Source organism: Malus domestica, chromosome 02 (assembly GCF_042453785.1).
Source record: "Malus domestica chromosome 02, GDT2T_hap1".
In the NCBI taxonomy this organism is placed as follows: Eukaryota; Viridiplantae; Streptophyta; class Magnoliopsida; order Rosales; family Rosaceae; genus Malus; species Malus domestica.
Genome location: NC_091662.1, coordinates 33,722,280 through 33,737,023, shown reverse-complemented (window position 1 = coordinate 33,737,023; position 14,744 = coordinate 33,722,280). Strand labels below are relative to the sequence as shown.

At 38.2% G+C, this 14,744-nt stretch overlaps 2 protein-coding genes and 2 long non-coding RNA genes across 5 annotated transcripts; all 4 read left to right on the top strand.

Annotated features, from left to right (window-relative positions):
• Positions 1-1,303: 1,303 nt before the first annotated feature.
• Positions 1,304-4,671, top strand: LOC103411095 (transcription termination factor MTERF6, chloroplastic/mitochondrial-like). Of its 2 annotated transcripts, none has more exons than XM_070809914.1 (2): positions 1,304-2,738; positions 3,212-4,671. In XM_070809914.1, exon 1 carries the CDS (start codon positions 1,429-1,431, stop codon positions 2,629-2,631), a length of 1,203 nt encoding a protein of 400 aa, XP_070666015.1. In that variant the 5' UTR covers positions 1,304-1,428; the 3' UTR covers positions 2,632-2,738; positions 3,212-4,671. The 2 variants fall into 2 exon arrangements, with proteins under 2 accessions (XP_070666015.1, XP_008347975.2); XM_008349753.4 differs by having other exon boundaries at positions 3,290-3,805.
• A 2,084-nt stretch (positions 4,672-6,755) lies between these two features.
• LOC108170136 (uncharacterized) lies at positions 6,756-7,618 on the top strand. The gene is made up of 2 exons (XR_003771735.2): positions 6,756-7,043; positions 7,178-7,618. It is a non-coding gene; the product is annotated as an uncharacterized lncRNA (long non-coding RNA).
• Positions 7,619-8,335: 717 nt separating this feature from the next.
• Positions 8,336-9,866, top strand: LOC103407418 (transcription termination factor MTERF6, chloroplastic/mitochondrial-like). The gene has a single exon (XM_029099152.2). It carries the CDS (start codon positions 8,509-8,511, stop codon positions 9,700-9,702), a length of 1,194 nt encoding a protein of 397 aa, XP_028954985.2. The 5' UTR covers positions 8,336-8,508; the 3' UTR covers positions 9,703-9,866.
• A 1,725-nt stretch (positions 9,867-11,591) lies between these two features.
• Positions 11,592-14,203, top strand: LOC139190130 (uncharacterized). Its single transcript, XR_011574128.1, has 3 exons — positions 11,592-11,811; positions 12,056-12,435; positions 12,736-14,203. It is a non-coding gene; the product is annotated as an uncharacterized lncRNA (long non-coding RNA).
• Positions 14,204-14,744: the final 541 nt, after the last annotated feature.

Sequence of the window (14,744 nt, the reverse complement as noted above, 5' to 3'; positions counted from 1 at the left end):
GGTAATGCCTTGCAAAACAATTTTTGGAAAATCTGTTTCTTAAAATGAAAACCACAAATAGGAATTTCGATTTTTATGATTTGAGAATAATTTAGACAATTAATCTGGTAATGAAAAATAGTGAAAATGTGTCTCGTACCAATATCTAAAAAGTCAATATATATAAATTTGTGTGTGATAGTAATGGTGGTCATGGTCGTTGAGAAGAGAGTGGTGTTGGTAACAATGGTGGTTGGAGTGGTGGTAGTGGTGAGGGTAATGGGGTGGAGACGGTGAAGATGGTGGAGTGGTGGTGGCAATGATGAAGGTAACGGATTGAAGAATGTATTGATGGTGGCGATGGTAGTGGCAGCTGTAGCGGTGAGATAGTATAGGTGGTGATGGTAGTGGTGGTTGGTGATAGCGATGTAAAATATGGTAGTGGTGGTAGTGATGGTGGCGATGGTCATGGCAAGATGGTGGTGTTGTTGTTGATTGTGGTGATGGTGAGACGGTGGAGGTTGTTGTGGCTTGGTGGTGGCAGTGGAGGATATGGTGGTGGCAATGATGGTGGTGTCAGAGATGGTCGTGGTGGTGGTAATGATTGTGGGATGATGGAGAAGGTTGTGTGGTGGCGGTGGTGGTGGTAGTGGTGACATACATAATTTTATTTATTAAACTCTACCTTTGTTTTACAATGTATATTTTATGTTCTATTATTTTGAAAATCATTCTTGAAATACAGAGGAAACACCAATTTAATATTATACAGAACTTAGGCTAAATATTGTTTTGAGTCAATTTTTACAAAACAGTATGTCAAACATTTTTTACACGTTTTTGTATCTGCAAAACGAAAAAGTGTGTTTAAAGCGTTAATGAACGAGCCATCACTTTTGGATTTGATATCAAATGTGGAGAAATGGATGGGCTTTCGTGTTATTTAATTTGTATCACTGATATCAAGTCTAACCGTGGACGATCATGAAATCCTTAAGCAATCCATACTGACCGAAAAGTTGAATTTGATTCCAATTTTGTAGGATTATAACTCCAACAAGAGAAATTGGGTTTGATCATATGCAATACATGACCAACTTTTTTATTAGTAGAACGATAGTGTTAGTAGGCTAAATAGTTAATTGTTAGAGAAAAAACGAATTGGTGTAGATCATACCCGCATAGAGAGACATAAGAACAACTTTTTTCAATTATTGCGATAATACGCCATCTACAAACGATAAAAAAATAATGAATAACAAATGGCTAGAAATAATAATTAAATAAATTCCACAACTAAAAGCTAACCTCTATTAAACTCCAAAGGAAAAGATGAGAAATTGAAATATGCTAAAACCAAAAACCCAGTGAGCGGAAGACCTGGTAGGGTTTTTTGGGGCCATTTCCAGTTCAAAATTGGAAATTGATCATCTATTCTTAACTGAAACGATGGTATTGCTTTCCAAATTGAAAGTCGTTACCCTCAGATTGTGTCATTCTCCATCTTCCTGCATAGTAGCTTCCACATTTAAACGATTTGTAGTTGGAGATGTAAAACCCTCGCACTTTCCTCTTCAAAATATGCTACTCTGCAGACGCTTCACCTCAGAAAGCTCAGAAACCCACCACGATTTCACAGTCAATTACCTCATAAACTCATGTGGGCTGTCCCCAGAAGGTGCGATTTCAGCGTCTAAGTGGGTCGAGTTGCGATCCCCCAAAAGTGCAGACTCCGTTTTGTCCTTACTTAGTAACCATGGATTCTCTGAGAGCCAGATCTCCTATATCGTCAGGAATCACTCTCAAGTTCTTAACTCCAATCCGGAGAAAACCCTTTTGCCAAAGCTTGAGTTTTTCGCTTCTCTTGGATTTTCAGAGGGGTACCTTGCAAAAACTCTGGCATATGAACCGAATCTTTTGTCTACGAGCTTGGAGAAACGGATTGCACCCACTTATGATTTCCTTAGGAGTCTGCTTTCTCAGAAAAATGTCGTTTCCGTTTTAAGGCGCGGCTCCTGGATTTTTGCTGAAGGCCACTCTAAGAAGGTGGCGCCAAATATTGAGGTTTTGAGAGATTCTGGTATTCCCCAATCCTGCATTTCTCACTTGCTTGTTTATCACCCCAAGGTTTTTATGCGAAAGCCTAAAGAGCTTGGTGAACTTGTGGATGAGGTTAAGCAAATGGGTTTTAATCTGCAAAAATCAAAATCGGTACTCGCAATATACGCATTGTGTGGTAGCAATAGGTCTGTATGGAATCGAAGTCGCAAAATTTATAAGAGGTGGGGTTGGTCTGAGGATGATGTTCTCTCTGCTTTCAGGAGTCAGCCTTATTGTATGATTGTCTCGGAGAAGAAATTAATACGAGCACTGGAATTTTTAGTGAACGAGATGGGGTGGTCTTCAAAAATTATTGTAAAAAGCCCGCAGGTCATCTGTTTAAGTTTGGAGAAGAGAGTGATTCCAAGGTGTTCAGTTGTTAAAGTTTTATTGTTGAAAGGATTGATAAAGGGGATTGAAAATGTGAGTTTGTCTTCTTTGTTGGTGCCTGCGGAGAAGTATTTCTTGGAGAGGTTTGTGGCCAGAAATATAAATGAAGTACCTCAGTTATTGAGTGTGTATCAAGGAAGAGTTGAAGTCCAGGATGTATGATGGTGGTAGGTCAAAAGAGTTGAAGTCCAGGATGTCTGATGGTGGTAGTATCGTAGATGCAGTGCTGTTCATTTCCATTGGTAGGAGCTAACTTTTGGCTCAGCATTGTAAGTTTGTGAACTTAAGTACTGTTTTATATTTTTCTAGAAATGAATTCATTTGTTAATTATTTGTTTGTCTTAGCGTTCCACTGTCTAGCTACTTTAGTTATATATTTACTTTCTTATTTGGAACTAACTTAGTGGGAAAAGGCTTTTGTAGTTGTTGTTGTATTTGAAATTAACTTGAGATTTGACCAGATTGTGGTGCTTTCAACTTAAGATTGGTGTTCTTGACTTTGTTCGTATGGGAACTGCATTCGATAGATTATACACATATGTTGCTTTATTGGGGTTCAATCTAATCTATTGTGGCAATGAAGGAATGAAAAAACCTGCCACTCCGTGCAATATGTGTGTGTGTACGTTCTTTGTACTTTAGAGGAAAATAAGTGGAATGTGGAAGAGTTAGATTTCATTGGTAGCATCTAGCTTTTAGCTCAGTATTGTAACTGCTGTTTTATTTGTACCCAACAATGCAGCACTGCTCATTGCTAGTACCTCATTTAGTTATGTACACTAATTTCCCTCGGGCATGTTGTTTGCATAACCATGCGAAGAGCTAGTGAGGGCCGGGATGCAAGATCATATCTATTGCAGTATCGGATCCGAAGCTGAGCAAACTGTGCGAAAACTACTGCTTTGTTTTTCGGTTCAATGTGAAGTCTAAGGAAGAGAAATCCTAACCAGAAAGCCAGGGAAGTAAGGTTATGAAAGGTAGTTTGTTGGCTCGACCAAAAAGAAAGATTGAAACAGCCAAGAACAGTGAAAACCTTTCAAGTGACAAGTTATAATCTTAATGCAGGAAATGCATATCTTGTTAACGTATCTGAAAGCAGCTTGATGATGACAGGCGCTGCTCTCTGTGGTTGTGGTGCGTTCAACTGTAGATGGTTCTTGAGTTTGTTCGTCTGGGAACTGCCTTTGGTAGATTGTACAATCTTATTCTGGAGATGAAAAATACAAAAGTAACTTGTGTGAATTTTCACATTATAAGTTGTGTTGGATATCGTTGATTGTCTGCGAGTAGTCTGTGTTATGCTCTGCTAGTGTCTAATGATATTCCTCCACAAGCAGTTATCCTTGTTTTCTGTGGCAATGGCTGGGTAAAGTATCACTGTATCATTGTGCTTCCCTTGCGCTTGTAAGAATTATGCAACGCTTGCGTTATTAAAAAAAACGAAAATGCAACTCTTGTCGCTGATTTTTGCGTTTTTCAAGGGACAAAAGATCAGGCTTTGATAAGATTTGTAATGCAGAGTAATTGCCTATGGAAGCTAGCCTTTTCTCAGTGGCCATGGCCTAGGTACGTATCATTGTGCCTGTTTGATTCCCTTGTGCTGTATTTTCAGCACTTGTCTTATCAAATTGTAGGTCTGTATGAATGCGTCCGAGAAGAAACTAACGATAACACTGGAATTTTTAGTGAACAAGATGGGATGGCCGTCGGAAATGATTGCCAGATCACCAGTGGTCATGTTTTACAGTTTGGAGAAGGGATTTATACCCCCGATGTTCAGTTGTTGAAAGGATTGATAAACGGGATTCAAACTGTGAGTTTGTGTTCTGTGTTGGTGCCTGTGAAGTTGTTCTTGGAGAGGTTTGTGGCGAGATATATAAACAAAGTATCTCAGTTATTGAGTGTGTATCACGGAAGAGTTGAAGTCCAGGATGTATGATGTTCTTAGGTCAAAAGAGGTTTGATATTCGTTATAATTTGGGACGCCTTGATGTAGTACCGTAGATGCACTGCTGTTTACTTCCATTGGTAGCAGCTAACTTTTGGTTCAGCATTGTAAGTTTGTGACCTTAGCTAGTGTTTTATATTTCTCTAGCTACTTGAGTTGTATATCAACTTAAGATTGATTGTTCGTCTGGGAACTGCCTTTGGGAATTGATATCTCAATCTGTGTGGATAAATGAATCCAATTTCTATCTGCAATTATCCGATACTAAATCGTATGTGATCGAAACTGAAGCTGGTCATTGTGCTTTCATGGTGTATCATTGGAGGAAGGGTGGTGGGAGGGAGGGACATTGATGGGTTTAAACACGCAGTTAGGGTACGTTTAATAGCCGTTTGGTTTTATGTTTTTAGTTTTCACCTTTTTTGTGCTTTAGATATGGAGAGTATAAAGGGAAGGTGGGGAGAAACAAGGGTGGTGAGAGCAGTGGCAGTGCCAGAAATCGAAGCTAGCAGGGGCCTCTAAGCCGTATGAAAGAAGTTGGACAAAAAATAACATAACTAATGCGAGAAAAGTTCATTTTTTTTTAGTGAAATGGGGAATTTTAATCATAAGAGAGGAATGAAGTCGTGAAAAAAAAAATTAAGATTGAGATAATTATATCACAAGCACCGAGTTCCTGCATTGAAATTGAACAAAAATTATTGCACCGAACTGATAAAAAATTATTCCTCCATGCCATATATGCATGGTTTCATTGTTCAACAAATCATACAAAAGGGTGACTAACTAAAGAATGCTAGTTGATATAAGTATTTGGTTTCATAACAATACTTCCGTAAAACACGTTTTTTTTTTTTGTCAATTAGAGAAATATAATAAAGCTATCTAAGAGGAAAAGTATATAAGTCAAAGAATACAAACTATCCAATCAAAAGCATAAACAGAAACTAAAAGTGAAGAAACTTCATGATAGGCCTAGGCCTCTCCTAGTCCTCAAGTGGCTCCGCCACTGAGTGAGAGGTAGGAAAAGAAATAAGAAGAGTGAATGAAAACAAAACCTTGAAAACAAAAACAACTTGAAATAGTTTTTGGTTTTAATTTTCTTTTGTGTACCTTTCCATATAAATCTAAGGAATTTGACTATTCATCGTGAGGATGTTACTTGGTATCATAATCGTCGATTTGTTTGATGTACTTGAATGGTTAAATGGTCTTTAAGTCGAATGAATTTTTCTTAAGATTATCTTTAGATAGTAACAAAGAACATAGAGGGTTACAATTATGACGGTTGTATGGTGAAATAATATCACGTTTGAGTAATGAAGAATTTCCTCCCTTGCCAGAACGATTGACATTCCCTTTTCTTGGAATTCCATCGGAACATAAGGGGACCGCAATGCAAGAGTGCAAGACCAACTGATGGCCAACCGAGTGAATACCTAAAGCCCAACTCCAACAAGAGGCCCAAACCCAAATATTAGGGTTTAAATTCAAAAATTGCCCACCCCCCCCCCCCACCCCAAACAACAAGACCTAAACCCAAAACATTTGGGTTTATATTTGGCTGACTCGAATGATGGAGCCTGCCTTTTTTAAAGAGAGGAAAGCACACTACTTTGGATGTGATGCTCAACATCTGGGCCCCGCGTGTTAGGAGGCCCACGTGGCCAGGGATAACAATTCAGATTAAAATGTGCAGTTCGATTTATCAATCATTGGTTATCAACCGTTTCAATTAAATTTAAAACATATTAAATCTACGGCTATAATAATTTAGAATTTTATATATTATATTTAAAATTTAAAATTATATATATAATTTAGTGTGATATTGATACTTGTACACTATATTTGGATGAAGGAAATAAATTTGGAATTTGAATTAAAGACATAATTTATAAATTGACATGCACCAATTCCTTTGTTTGGATTCCTAAACATAGAAATTTAGAATTTCCGCATGGAAAAAAACTTGGAATTTGGGACCTCCAATTCCTAAGTTTAAATTCCATGTAAATAGATGTCATTTTCCAATTTCTATAATTGAGAGTTTAAAAACAACGAATTTCGTATTCAATTTCATTGTTCTTTTAGGTTACCCAAACAAAAAAATTTACAAATTCTATAAAATAAAATTCCATCATTTAAATTTTCGTTATTTTAAAATTCTTTAGTAATCTTAAATTTCTTCATCCAAACATAATGGTACTGAACTATTTGGTCTCGATTCGGTTTCGATAGTTGAATTTTCGTCTTCCTTGAATATTGTTTTTTGTAGATTATGCACCTATATTGATTTTATGAGGGTTCAATCTTGTCCATTTTTGAAGTTCTAAGAGTCAACGCCTGTCAGTCCGTCCTCGATTCTCTTCTCTGTTAGTCTATTTGGGTGACCATGGTTGATTTATTGGATCTGCTTCAGTGGCCATGGTCTATTTCTAGGAAACTCAATCAACATAGCATCATCCCCGGCAAGGATGGCTGTCTCATTATTTTCTCTTGCTTTATCATTTTTGCTGAGATGAGGAACAAAATACATGCAGTGTTTGTGATCCGGTAGGTTTGTTATCATTGGGAATGAATCTATTTAGAAAGCCTCCGAAGACTTGTTGATCTCAAAAGAGAGGTAATGGATGAATTTTCCTTTATCCAATAAATATATGTCTCAATACGATCTTACTGATGTTAGTTATTGCAAAGAAAATGCAAAAATTGAATATTTGCTGAGGAGTAGAGTGTGTTACTTTACCTTTGCTATAGTTTGTTTCCTTCGAGATGGAGGAGTGGACGCTCGGAGGAGCCTGTTCAACCCGGCACAAACTCACGGGTAATAGAGATCCAAATATACAAATGAATATGCACATGTTTATATTTATGAATACATCATGAATATGTGTTTATTTCTGAGCTTTGGCGATCTAAACTAATCGAAATATATGTGATGAACTGTATTCATGTTCGTCAAATATTGGTGTAATTGCTAATCTTGTAGGCACAGAGAGCTGGAGCAAGAACCAGGGGAAGGACACGGAAAAGAGAGAGAACACACCAGCAAAAAGTTCTTTCCTTCTCAGACCACTCCTCTTTCATCATCCGTTTACTTTGCTTGTAAAGCTCTAGACATCTTCATTGTATTATGTAAATCTCTCGTACATTGTGAAATACAAATACATAGCCAATCTAATGAATGTTAATGCACAAGCATCGTCTCTCTTACTCTTAATACACAACCACAACAAACTCCAAAGCAATCTCAAGTTTCTAATTCACAAGCTTCAATGACTTTTCATTTATCGGTTTCACTTTCACGAAGTTCAAGGATTTCTCAAGTATTGTATTCTTAAGCTTAAATGCCTCTCAAGCCCGTTTACAAGCTTAAATGCCTCATAAACCTTTGAATAGTAAGTGTTCAAAAGAAAAGTGAGCGGTAGTTTCCAAAAAAAAAAAATAAAGTGAGCGGGAAAGTTTTGAACTAATCAAAATTTCAAAGTAGTGACTTTAAACATCAAATTTTTTTTGTTGAATTGCATGAACAATTTATTTGTTCATGTTGTACTAATGTCATTAGGCATTTTGACGTTGAACTTTGTTTGAACTTTAATTTTAGTATAGTAAACTAAACTTTTTCAATTGGATTGTATAAAGTAATGTCATAAGGCAGCTTGATGTTGAACATTGTTTCAAGTTAAATTTTAGTATGGTGATCATCATAACTTTCTTTTAAATTACATAAAGCATTTAGTCTGCAAATGACTAGATTTTGAAGTTTTGAGTTTGTTTGAATGTGAATACTTATATTAACGTCAATTTTTTACCAACCTACAAGTGAGAGACTAACCGAAATTAAAACCGTTGAAACTGAACCGAACTAAAACCAGATAAATAAATAGCAAAATGTTTCATTTTATACTTGGTTCAAAGCCGCAATTTCAAGATAGAACCGATTAACCCGAACCGCGCCCACCGGCCCGCCTGCAACTTTCATCTGCGCTAGTACTACCTTCTTCCAGTCGCCTTTGAGCTCACGTTTTCAGTTCCGTTTTCTGAAGACCTCCACTTCCAGTCGAAACTGAGCGCCATCAACATCTAACATGGTAACGCTCTACAGTCTGAAGAGCCTTGGATTTGGTCATTCAACATTTGGCACTACATTCAGTTCCAAAACTAAAAGATTTATCGTCGGAGATCTAAAACCCTCACGCATTTCTCTTCAAAACCAGTTACTCTACAGACCCATTGCCACAGAAATCTCAGAAAACCAACACAATTTCACCGTCAATTACCTCATAAACTCATGTGGGTTGTCGCCAGAAGGCGCGATTTCAGCATCCAAGTGGGTCGAATTGCATTCCCCTGAAAGAGCGGACTCTGTTTTGGCCCTTCTCAGAAGCCATGGATTCTCTGAAAACCAAATCTCAAAGCTCGTCAGGTCGCGTCCGCAGCTTCTTTTAGCCAACCCGGAGAAGACCCTTTTGCCGAAGCTCGAGTTTTTCCGGTCTCTCGGAGTTTCGAGGCAGGACCTTGCGCAAACTCTGGCTTTCAATCCGAAGCTTCTTTCGAGAAGTTTGAAGAAACAGATTATTCCCACTTACGACTTTCTGAGGAGTATTGTTTCTGAGAAGAAGCTTGTTGCTATTTTCAAGCACAACTCGTGTATTTTTGTAGAGAGTAACTGCAATGTGGTGGAGAACATTGGGTTTTTGAGAGAACTGGGTATGCCCCAATCGTGCATTTCTATGTTGCTGGCTCACTTCACTACTGTTTTGATGGTGAGCCCTGAAAAATTTGGTTTGCTTGTGAGTGAGGTTAAGGAAATGGGGTTTAATCTCGAAAAATCAACTTCTGTGAATGCACTGCGTTCATTGTGTGGGAAGAATAAGCTGATATGGAATCGGAGTCGAGAAGTTTTTAGGAGGTGGGGTTGGTCTGAGGACGATGTTCTTTCTGCTTTCAGGAAGAACCCGCAGTTTATGATTGTGTCAGAGAAGAAACTGCTGCAAGCAATGGAACTTCTAGTGAATGAGATGGGATGGCCTTCAGAAATGATTGCCAAGTATCCAGTGGTCTTGAGTCTCAGCTTGGAGAGGAGACTTATTCCGAGGTGTTTGGTTGTTAAGGTTCTGTTGTCGAAAGGATTGATAAACGAAAACTTGAATCTGGGTTCGGTGTTGCTTCCTCCAGAGAAGCAGTTCATAGAGAGGTTTGTAACTAAATATCTCAAACATGTACCTCAGTTGCTTAGTATGTATCAAGGGAAAGTGGATGTCGAGGATGTACGATCTTGATACCTTGAAACGGGTGAGCTTGTAAATTGCTTTAGCCCCCATAAGTATTTGTTGCATTTAGCACAATGTTATTGTACCATAGACATGGTCCTAAAGTAATGTTTATGTTGTTCCCAACATGTTATTAATTTCATTGGAAGTAAATTCATTTGTTCGTTATTTGACTTCATCGCATAGACGCTTTTAGTCAATCTTACATATTTTCTTGCTGCTTAAGTTTGCCTGCTTCTGGCAGTGTCACCAATCTCATGCAGTTTATAGTTCCTCAATTTGGTTAGCTTTGAAAACAGTTTTTAGAGAATATGCACGTATATTGCTTTCGTTGGGGTCAGTCAAGTCCATTTTACAAATTATATGATATCTATGGCTCTCTGTACTTTATTTCTGTTATTAATCATCCATAAGCAAGTAGCCTACTTCATGTGGCCATGTTTTATTCATAGGAACAAACTTCAGTGGTTATGGTTGGTTTGTCGGAAACTAGGTTAACATGGCATGAACGAAGTGGGTAAGCATCATTGCTTTGTTGTTTCTTTTGTGTTAACATTTTGTTCTGACCTTAACGAATATTCATTTGGCAATTGAAAGCTTCTGGAGATCTTCTGATATCAAGAGAGATGTACGTTGTGGATTGGTTACTTATAATTTCTCCTCTCAGATAATTTGCCGGTCAACAGACTATTTCTTTCTTCAGTACACCTTTTTATTCTTAACATGGATGATAGTTCTCTATTAATGCTTCTAATCGCTACTGAATCTTCAGTTAGCATGCTTTCAGTGCTGCAGATCAGGAAAACTTATCCATATGATTTTCCTGCCGTTATTAGTTTTTGCAAGCGTATGGCTGAAACGGGAGTTTGAACTTCTTGTGAAACTGACAAGAAAATGAAGTAAATGAAGGCACCATAAACGGAGTGAGTTGTTAAAATCTTTTGTTCACAGTTTATATTCTGTGGATATGTTGTAAAGCCCCATTAGTTACCGAGTGAAGGTTAGAACACTGTGTAAGCTTGTTATTCATGTTAAGGAGAATAGGATGCCTAATATGCAGTATTTGCAGCGTTCTGGTGTTTCTGAGAAACCATGGATTCCATCGAACCTAGATGTTAAAGGTTGTCAGGTCATGCTCTGAAAGTTCTTCTATTTGATCCTAAGAAAACTCTTCTGCTAAAGCATAATTATTTCAGGTTTCTAGGAGTTTCAAGGGAGGACCTTGCGAGAATTCTGGCTTTTAGTTCGGAGCTTTTGATAAGATGCTTGGAGAGACAGATCAAACCCATAAACTCTCTCCGTGAACGTGATGCAAAATATTTGGTCTTTGAGATTGGTTTATGCCCCATTCATGCATTTCTCTATTTTTCAATCATTGCACCACCGTTTCGGTGGAGAATCATGGAATTCAATCTTGAAAACTCCTCTGTGAATCCACTACATGCGTTGTGTCAAAGACTAAGTTGAGACGGAATTGAAATCTCGAAGTTTTAAGGAGGAAGGGCTGGTCCAAGGATGATCTTGTCTCCGCTTTTACCGTCTGCAGTGTATCGGACAAGAAAATATTGGAAGCTTGAGATTGAAAGGATTGGTAGATGGAAACTTGAGTTTGAGTTATTTTTCGGATGTTTAAGGAGAAGTACATCTCGGAGAGATATGTGATCAGATATCGAAGTACCTCAATTGTCGAGTGTGAAGTATCTTATTCCCTTCCGGAAGTCATTTTTCAGCCTCCAAGCTGCTCAATTTGCAAACCCCAGAAAAAGCAGACTCCGTTTTGGCCCTTCTGAGAAGCCATGGATTCTCCCAACTCCAGATCTCGAAGTTCGTTCCTGTCCAAAGACTCTTTTATCCCGTCCAGAGAAAACCGTTTTGCCAAAGCTCGAGTTTTTCGCCTCGGTTGGAGTCTCAAGGGAGGACCTTGCAAGAACTGTGGCCGCCAATCCCTGTCTTTTGACAGTGAGCTTGGAGAAGCGGATTGTGCCCACTTATAATTTCCTCAGGAGTTTGCTTTCTGAGAAGAATGTTATCGGTGTTTTCAAGCGCCGGTCGTGGATATATTCTTGGTTGATCACTGCAAGGATGTGGTGCCAAATATTGGCCTTTTAAGAGAACTAGGTATGCCTCAACCATCCATTTCTCTGTTGCTAGCTCATTACACTCATGCTACGATGAACAAGCATAAAAGGTTCGGAAAAATTGTGGGTGAGGTTAAGGAAATGGGATTTAGTCTCCAAACTTCTACTTTCGTGTTTGCACTGCATACATTGTGTGGTAAGAGTAGTAAGTTGATATGGAAACGTAGTTGCAAGATTTTTATGAGTTGGGGTTGGTCTGAGGATGATTTTCTCTCCGCTTTCAGGAAGAATCCAGAGTTTACAATTGTGTCAGAGAAGAAACTAGTGCAGGTGATTGACTTTTTAGTGAACAAGATGGTATGGCCATCTGGAATGATTGCACGGTATCCGCGGGTTATGCGTCACAGTTTGGAGAAGAGAATAAGGCCACAATGTTTGGTTGTTAAGGTTTTGCGATTGAAAGGACTGATAGATGAAAATTTGAGTTTGGATTATGTGATGCAGCCTCAGGAAAGGCTCTTCCTAGAGAGGTTCGTGACCAAATTTCAAATTGAGGTGCCTCAGTTGTGGAATGTGTATCAAGGGAAGGTTGGAATTGAGGATGTGTAATCTTGGTGTGTTGATGCTGCGTCACTAACATGTATGAGCTTGTTTGTCACAATTGGTAAATTAATTTGCTTGCTCTTATGCTCCATTGTCTAGCTGCTTTTATTTTTTTGTATGTATGTAATTCTTATCGCAAGACCTCTTGAGCTGGCATGCTCACTGTGTCATTGCCAGTTGCATCTTTTGTTCCTGAGTTTGGTTCGCCTCGAAAGTAAATTGGAAATTCAACCCTAATATATTTTCTGAGAGGAATGAAAACAACTAGGTTTTGTCCATTTTTTATATCACTGTATATCAAAGGCTGTCAGTCCTTTTTTCCTTGCCCTGTTAATATTGTCCTCACATGGTTGATTTGTAGGGAACCAGGTCAATATGGAATCGATGCGCTGGGTGTGCTAGCCTTTTTAATGAGAGCTTAATGGTGAGAAACACAATACATGCAGTTGGAGGTTGATTGGGGGTTTTGGGTTCAAAAAATCCCACTTTGACGGGATGTGTAATGAAGCATTATTTGGCCATTGGTATCTTTGATGATGAATCTATTCAATATGCCTCTGGACATGAGCTGATCTCAAAAGAGTGGCAGAGGATAAATTTTTCTCTCTCAAAAAATAGAAAAAGAAAAGTTTCTTGTTCATTTTTGGATGTTAGTTTTCTGGTATGGCTTCACTTTTTCTCTTGGACATAACTTATCAGGCATGCCATTTATTGCTCCAAAACATGAGAATATAATTGCTTCAATGTGATTTTCCTGATGTTGTTAGTTACTACAGGCTTGTGACAGAAAGTCTAAACATGTCCAGTGAAACTGCCAAGAAAATGAAAAACTGACTTAAAATGTTTTTGCCTCTGATTCTCATAGATAATAGGCAACCAGATCGAGTCTCATTGCAATCATCTTTTCTCTGTTTTTTCAAAGTTCATATATCTTTAGAGTTTAGACGCAGATAATAACTTCATTTTGCAAATATATGAGATATATAACCGCAATTAGATATACACCTCTGAATTAAATTTCAAATGGTGGGAGTCACCTTGTAATCTTTCTTGCATTAGGAGTTGCATTGTCATGGTCGGTATATCCATATGTTGATACTTAATTTGAAATATTTTCGCTATTGCTATGTTGAATTACAGATTCATTTCAACTGCTAATTTGTCATAATAATGATTGTTTCTTTGCAAGTATTCTTCACTTGAGTGTCATCAATCGGATGTGCATCCATTTTTATGTCTCTCTCTGAATGTCGCCTTCTTCAACTATTGTTGGGGATGTGAACCAGTAGACCACATTCATGTCATTTAGCCCTTTTAGCAGTTTGGCTTGAATGCATTTGGGGAATTTTTGTGCATGGAGAGGATGAAGGTTCATCCTTATCACGAGGTTAGCATATATGCCAGGTGAGGATGAAGGTTCACCCTTAAGGTGCTGAAATGGAGCGTTAAGGTACTGTCACCTTCAACATGGGTATGGATTCAGGTAACTGGAACTGTCTTCACGAAGGAGGAGGACAGAGTTGGGTTGGGCAGGGAAGGTCTCTGATCGCTTTTGGAAGGGTGGCTGCATCCCGCTTGCTTGTCTAGGGAGATGTACTATCGTCTGCACTTGGCGTCCAGCTTAACACTTGCATATGTATAGAGATAAGTCAAAAGCATACGACATCCTAAGTAGACACAATAAGAGATTTATAATTTTTTGACCGTTGTATTTGGTGTTTTTAAATGTCGAATTTGCAATGTCAAGCTTATGTGGTGGTGTCCAATTGATGAATATTACAGAGTTTATCTGAACAAGGATGCAATGCCGTGATTTGCTTTTCTTATTACTTCTTAGTTACTGTTATTTCCTTTCTGCATTTTCGCAGTGTAAACGTCTGGAGAGACATTTCTCTTTCTTTAACGATGGTTTAACGTTGAAATAATCCAGGTTATCGTGCACATCATCACCAGCCCGTATATTTGTGAACATCGGTGAGCAGCACAGGAACTGAATTCCGATATAGGCTCTTGTGTTTGTTTTGTTTTAGGTTGATTGTTGGATGCTTGGATGAGCCTGGTCAACCTGTCTTGTATATACTGGTAATCCTAGTACATGTATGAAGACGTATGTACGTATATTTGCGGTTTCCAAGTTTATCAATCTTAGGTAATGGATTAGAGATGAGTTGTATGCTTAAATCATGTTAATCTCAGATAATTGTCCTCCTAGACACTAAATCTTCCTTCGTCGAAAGGGTATAATTTTGTTTAAAACATATTAAATCCAACTCCAGCTGCACTATTTGGCGGGGAAAAACTTTAGGCCATCGACCTTTTTTTCTCTGACCCCAATCTCTCTCAAAAACACACGTACTTGTTGGTTTTTTT

Excerpts from the sequence above, each read along its gene's own strand:
- LOC103411095 (XM_070809914.1), top strand. The coding sequence starts at position 1,429 with ATGGTATTGCTTTCCAAATTGAAAGTCGTTACCCTCAGATTGTGTCAT.
- LOC103407418 (XM_029099152.2), top strand. The coding sequence starts at position 8,509 with ATGGTAACGCTCTACAGTCTGAAGAGCCTTGGATTTGGTCATTCAACA.